The following is a 5,992-nucleotide window of genomic DNA, read 5'->3' on the forward strand; positions in this document are numbered from 1 at the left end:
GCGAGGCCTGGGAGGGCGGGATCCCGGTGAGTGCTCGGCTGGCGATTGGGGTCAGTGCCTGCCAGTCCGCGGGGGCGGGGCTTTAAGCCGGCGGAAGGCGGAAGTGGGAGGCTCCTGGCAGCAGCATGGAGGAGGCGGCAGGGGGTGAGCGGCGGTGGGCCCGAACCGGCCTCTCGTGGGGCGGCGGGACCCCGGGGTGACTGGGCCCAGCTCCTGTGGGGAGAGCTCCGGGCTGGACGGTGGTGGTGGGGCCCGGCTCCTGGCGAGGGGAGCTCCGCGGCGCTCGGACCGCGTCGGGGCCCGGTTACCGGAGGGTTGGAGCTGGGCCTTGCCGGGGGCCTGGGCCTGACTCCTGCTGCGGGAAGCGCCCAGTAACCGGGCCTGGCGCAGGACTGCCGGTGTGACCGGGCCGGTCTTCGTCTCCCTCCTCCCAGCTCCCTCTTCTTCCCCCCCTCCCCGTTATCGGTGCCGGGCGCCGTTACCGTTGGTGGAGGTGCGGATGAGGTCCGCCATGGTGCGTGTGGGCTCCATGCCGCCGGTGCTGGTGTGCCGCCGGAGCGGCGCGGGGGAGGGTCGGGCCTGGTGCGGTGAGTCAGTGTCCGGCGGTGACGGGCCGCCTGGGAACGCGGGCCCCGGTGGGTGGCGTTTGCTCGACTGCGGCCGAAGCGCCCGCTCTGACCCTCCGCCGTCCGCGGAGCCCCGGGCCGGGGAACCGTCCCCAGAGCCTTCCCTGCTCTCGGCTCCGCGTTGGTGGGATGTGGCGGCTGAGCCCGAAGCGGGGCCCGAGCGGCGCTGACAGCCCAGCCAGAAACGGCGGGGCGGCTGGAGAGGAGCGTGGGGCCGCAGGGAGGCAACCGGTGTGGCGTGGAGGAAGGAAACGCCAAGGACCTGACCTCACCGACAGCCTCCAAGCCATTCCCTGGGAGGGCTCGGGCTCAACCTGGCATACGCGCAGTGTGACAAAGCACTGTGGGTGTTTATTGCTTTGCTGCCTAATTGCAGCTTAGGTCATCTGGACAAAGCCTTTACTCCCCACAGACTGTTTACTGCTGTTGTTCTTATTGTCCCTTTTCTGATGCGAAAGGGATGTGGCACATCCACCTCTTCTTTCCCTTTCCCTCACACTTAAACCGGATTTATTGGAGTAGACAGCCATCATCACCCTCAGCGGAGGCCCATGTCTGCGCTGGCCGGTTGGGTGCCACTGTCTTGCATCAGGAGAGACTCTGATGCCTCATTACTGCTCTTATTAGAGACTCTGATGCCTTGTTATCGTTCCTCCCAGAGAGAAGCAACCTGGCCGGGGTGCGGCACATCCTGCTGGTGCTCTCTGGGAAGGGCGGCGTGGGGAAGAGCACCATCTCCACCGAGCTGGCTCTGTCACTGCGGCACTCCGGGAAGAAGGTGAGGGAGAGTCTGTGAGACGTTGAGCTCAGTCTTCTTCTTCCCGACCTCCAGCTGCGCTGGGTTTTGCTCTTCCTTTACATACGCATGTCCCGTGTGGGTAACGTGTAGATCCTCTGTGCAAAACTGCTGCTTGTGATAAAAGCTCAAGTGTTTCTTTTTTCTGTGCTTGCTTGGTCTAGCACAGGTAACCATGGTTCGCTTCCCCTTCAGCCAAGAGACTAAAATTATCTGAGATTCGTTGTTGTTTTCGAAGGCAAGGCACTGAGAAGTGACTTTCCTGGTTTGTGGAGTGACACGCTCCCTTTGTGGAGTGAAGTGAGTGACCTGAAGGACGGCATTATGATGGGGACAAAGAGGAATGGTGTGGGCACGAGAGGCTGAATTCCTTGAGTATTTTTTTTTAAAGGCTCTGTGGAGCCAATGCCGCCTGGGTCCTGACAGGCATCTGGCATAAAGATCTCCCCAGAGTGCCTGAAAATACCCAGGAGATGCTCCTCAGGGAGAAGGCGACCAGTCAAACTTTAGAGCAGGTCTTTGTGTTTCAAATCTGGCTGCTGAGCTTAGAGTCCGTTCTGTAAAATGCTGTGAGCAGCCTAAATTTGGATGCTGCCTCCCCCCACCCAGGGAAGGAGCGTGGCCGGTTGCTGCTGCTGTGCTCAGCCCTGTCTGAAGGTCTCTGCCTCGTCACCCGCAGGTGGGGATCCTGGACGTGGACCTGTGCGGCCCCAGCATTCCCCGCATGTTCAGGGTGCAAGACAACGATGTGCACCAGTGTGACAGTGGCTGGGTCCCCGTCTTCGTGGATCAAGACAAAAGCATCTCACTCATGTCCATCGGCTTCCTGCTGGAGAAGCCGGATGATGCTGTGGTGTGGAGAGGACCCAAGAAAAATGGTACAGTGGGGTTTTAGAATCATAGAATCATTTAGGTTGGAAAAGAATCACAGAACGGTTTGGGTTGGAAGGGACCTTAAAGATCACCCAATTCCCCCTCCCTGCCCTGGGCAGGGACACCTCCCACCACACCAGGTTGCTCCAAGCCCCCTCCAACCTGCCCTTGAACACCTCCAGGGATGGGGCAGCCACAGCTTCCCTGGGCAACCTGGGCCAGGGGCTCAGCACCCTCGCAGCCAAGAATTTCTTCCCGATATCTCATCTAAATCTCCCCTCTTTCAGCTTAAAGCCATTAAGACCTTTAAGATCATTGAGTCTAACCATAAGATCATCAAGTCCAACTGTTTTGCTGTTGGTAGCCACCTTCCACTGCTAGGAGCCTTCTGCAAACCCTCCTGGAGGTTGTGTTTGCTCCTGCTGGGGGCCAGGCTTTTCTGGGCAGGTTGTTCCTTGGAGCAAGGCAAGGCTCCTGTGCTGTGGGAGTGGGTTCAGATCACTCGGATGGGGAGAGTGCAGTCCCTGTTGTGCTGACAGCTAGCCCTGCCATCTCTCTGCGGGCCCTTGTTACCTACGGTGCCTCCCGACCCCTGGCCCACGGCTCTCAGGGCACCTGCTGAAACCTGTTTGGGTTTTTTTCTGCCCCTTTTATTTCCCTAGCTTTGATCAAACAGTTTGTTGCTGATGTGGCCTGGGGGGACCTGGACTTTCTCATCGTGGACACGCCACCGGGCACATCTGACGAGCACATCTCCACGGTGGAGGCCTTGCGGCCCTACAAGCCCCTTGGAGCAATCCTGGTCACAACGCCTCAGGTAGGGCAGCCAGCTGGGGCTGGACTGGAGTTCTTGGGCAGGCTCCTGCCTTCGGGCATGGTTTGGAGGCAAATGTGCACCCTAGGGTGGGTGTTTGCACAGACCTGTCCATGGCTGCTTGTTCTGCGCATCTGCTTCTCCTTTGGTGCATGCCTGCTCAGCCACGGTCCATTTGGACAGACGGACACTCCTAACCTCCGCCGCTCTCCCCCGCAGGCCGTGTCTGTAGGAGATGTGAGGCGAGAGCTGACGTTCTGTAAGAAGACGGGCTTACGAGTTCTCGGCATCGTGGAGAACATGAGCGGCTTTGTCTGCCCACACTGTTCCGTGAGTTTATTGGGACCGCTGGGCTATTGCGGGGTCTCGTTTGTGATGGGGCGTTGTAGGATGTGGTGCCTTGGATGGGAAAAATCAGCAAATGCCGCAGGGGCGATGCTGTGAGCTGTGGAAACGAGAAGCTGCTGCTTGTCAGCTTTGGGAGAAGCCACTGGCTCTGCTTTCCTAAAGAGAGCCGGGGCAGGGCAGGGGCGAAGGCAGGGCCCCGAGGCTGGAAGGCGGAGGGGAACCGGCTCCGCTCACGTGCGGGCAGCGCCTGCCCTGTTGCACGGGGCTCTGGCGTTTGTGACTCACCTCTTTTGCTCTTCCTCCTTCAGGAGTGCACAAACATCTTTTCCAAAGGGGGAGGTGAGGAGCTGGCCAAGCACGCCGGGGTCCCCTTCTTAGGTGAGTGGCCTCTTGAAGCAGAGCTCCCTGTGGTTGGAGGCGATGTCCGCGTGGCGTTTGAACAGGGAGATGCAGTGTCACGGGGGCAGGCGGGCTGGACTCTGGTCCCTGTGGGCCCCTGGTACCTGGTCAGAGGCGGGGTGTGGTTCTTGCGTTGCCTCTCTGCCATCCAAACTGCGCGGAGTTGGGCGTCTGGCCCCGTCGGGGCAGAGGAGGTGGTGTTCAGCAGCCTGCTCTGACTGCTGGCATCGCGGTGACAGAGTAAGCGAGGCTGAAGCTGCACGAGAGCCATCCTGAAATGCCCTGGAGCCTTCCTGAGAAACGGGGGCTGAGGGCTGAACCCTGCCCTCCGGACAGGGGCGGGATCGGATGGGAGAGTGTCTCTCATGAAGCACTGTGGTGTCGGGTGGGGTCTTGGACTCAGAGGCAGCAGTTGCTGGTGAGAAGTAGCTCTTGAAGAGCTCAGCGGGGGTAGTGGTTGCCCTCTTTCCTACTACATCTCTCCTGGAGATGACTCCGGCAGGGTATTTCTTTAATCCTGACTCCAGGATTGCCCTACAAAGACAGCAAGCAGTCACTCTCCCCATTCCTTCCTCCTGTCCCACAGGCTGTGTTCCCCTGGACCCCCAACTCAGCCAGAGCTTGGAGGAAGGCCGAGACTTCATCCAAGAGTTTCCCAAGAGCTCTGCCTTCCCTGCCTTGGCTCATATCGCCCAGCAGATCTTGGATGGTACATCGCAGCGGAGTTCCTGAGGAGGGTACGGAGCTGGACTCTTGCTGGTAGAGCCCCTGGCCTGGCAGCACCACCAGCGGCCCGTGCCGGCGGGAAAGGGGGGGTTGCAGAAGCTGCTTAACTATAAAACTGTCTCAATGGGGGGCTGATGGAGGGAGAGGGGAGCACAGCGTTTGTGCTGCTCACAGCAATTCAAAAAGGGAAGCGCTGCTTCATTCCCCCCTGGATGCGAAGAGCTGCTGCGCGGATGCTCCTGCAGGCACAGCGGCAGCCTGCTCTGTGCCTTCCCGACGTGGCAGTGCTCTGCCCAGATGGTACAGTTGTCCTTACCCCCACGCCCGCAGCACCTTCCTCCGCGGCCAGCCCTTGTGCAGGTACTTTAGGAGTTCTAGCTTGTGTCCACGGCGTCTGGTATGCTGCGGCGCTTCTGGCCATCACCCAGCGCGGTGACAGCGGCAAACGCCATCAGTTGTTCTTCCCTCACTGAACCCAAACGGCACCCATCATCGGGAGCGTGGCTCCGTGTGCTGCTGCCTTCTCCTGCCGCTTTCCTTCCGGGATGGATCCTATGGTACTTGGTTCAGTGGCCGGAGAGTTCGAGCTGGATGCTCCGATGTGGACCTCAGACGGGCTGCCTCGCTCCGACATCCCAGCTCCCTGGTTCCTGATGAGCCGCTGAGGACACGGCATGCGCTTCGCATGAGAAAATGTCTTTTAGGAGATCTGCTGCCCGTCTGAGGTCTGCGTCCCGCCGTGCTGGGAACAAGGCCTTTTTTTTTTGCTCTGCTGGGGGTTATTGTGACTCAGGAATTTCTTTTTTTTTTTTAAAGTTCCAGGCAGTAAACACTTTTCTTAAAATCCAAGTCTGTGACTTGCATTTTTGCCATGGCTTCAGGCCTCGTTGTAGCTGTGAGTCTTGGTATTATGAGCTCTCCGTGTACATCTAGGGATTTCCTGCTTTTCAACAGTTCCCTTGCTGGGGTTCGGCTAAATCTCTGCTTTCATACCACCTTCAAGATCCAGTCAGCCCCTTGTCTTGCTGAGAGCTGGCCCTGGCAGTCCTTTGCGGGATGTTTTGCCGTGGCTGTTCTCTGCACCCCTGCCCTGCGTGGGGCTCCTCCGTGTCCCCAGATGGTTGCTGCCTCGTTGCTCAGAGTCCTGTTCCCTTGGGCCTCCTCCCGTGGCCCCAGAGCTGCTCCCGTAGGACCTGCAGGCTGGAGTTAAGCTGGGGAAGCGAACGCAGGTGGCGTCCTTGCATCTTTTCTCCCTCCCTCCTGGACTCTGGGTGTCCTCTTCTGCTCTTGGGACTTATCTCTGCAGTGCTTTTTTTTTTGGGGGAGGCAGGGGGAAATCGCAGATTTCCACTAACCAAACTGCATTATGGCGGGCAGCTGTTTTGGAGGAGAGCAGGAGGAACATCTGGC

The 5,992-nt window shown here is 59.3% G+C and overlaps 1 protein-coding gene across 2 annotated transcripts; it reads left to right on the plus strand.

Annotated features, from left to right (window-relative positions):
* Positions 1–102: 102 nt before the first annotated feature.
* Positions 103–5,152, plus strand: NUBP2 (NUBP iron-sulfur cluster assembly factor 2, cytosolic). 2 transcript variants are annotated; one of them, XM_063345003.1, is made up of 7 exons: positions 103–144; positions 1,286–1,404; positions 2,102–2,300; positions 2,958–3,112; positions 3,329–3,439; positions 3,766–3,835; positions 4,443–5,152. In XM_063345003.1, exons 1-7 carry the CDS (start codon positions 126–128, stop codon positions 4,586–4,588), a joined length of 819 nt encoding a protein of 272 aa, XP_063201073.1. In that variant the 5' UTR covers positions 103–125; the 3' UTR covers positions 4,589–5,152. The 2 variants fall into 2 exon arrangements, with proteins under 2 accessions (XP_063201073.1, XP_063201072.1); XM_063345002.1 differs by lacking the exon at positions 103–144 and adding an exon at positions 153–587.
* Positions 5,153–5,992: the final 840 nt, after the last annotated feature.

The sequence above is a fragment of the Chroicocephalus ridibundus genome, chromosome 8 (genome assembly GCF_963924245.1).
Source record: "Chroicocephalus ridibundus chromosome 8, bChrRid1.1, whole genome shotgun sequence".
Classification (NCBI taxonomy): domain Eukaryota; kingdom Metazoa; phylum Chordata; class Aves; order Charadriiformes; family Laridae; genus Chroicocephalus; species Chroicocephalus ridibundus.

Excerpts from the sequence above, each read along its gene's own strand:
- NUBP2 (XM_063345002.1), top strand. The coding sequence starts at position 500 with ATGAGGTCCGCCATGGTGCGTGTGGGCTCCATGCCGCCGGTGCTGGTG. Across the intron at positions 2,301-2,957 it reads GAGAGGACCCAAGAAAAATG|CTTTGATCAAACAGTTTGTT; the intron begins GTACAGTGGGGT and ends TTATTTCCCTAG. Across the intron at positions 3,113-3,328 it reads TCCTGGTCACAACGCCTCAG|GCCGTGTCTGTAGGAGATGT; the intron begins GTAGGGCAGCCA and ends TCTCCCCCGCAG.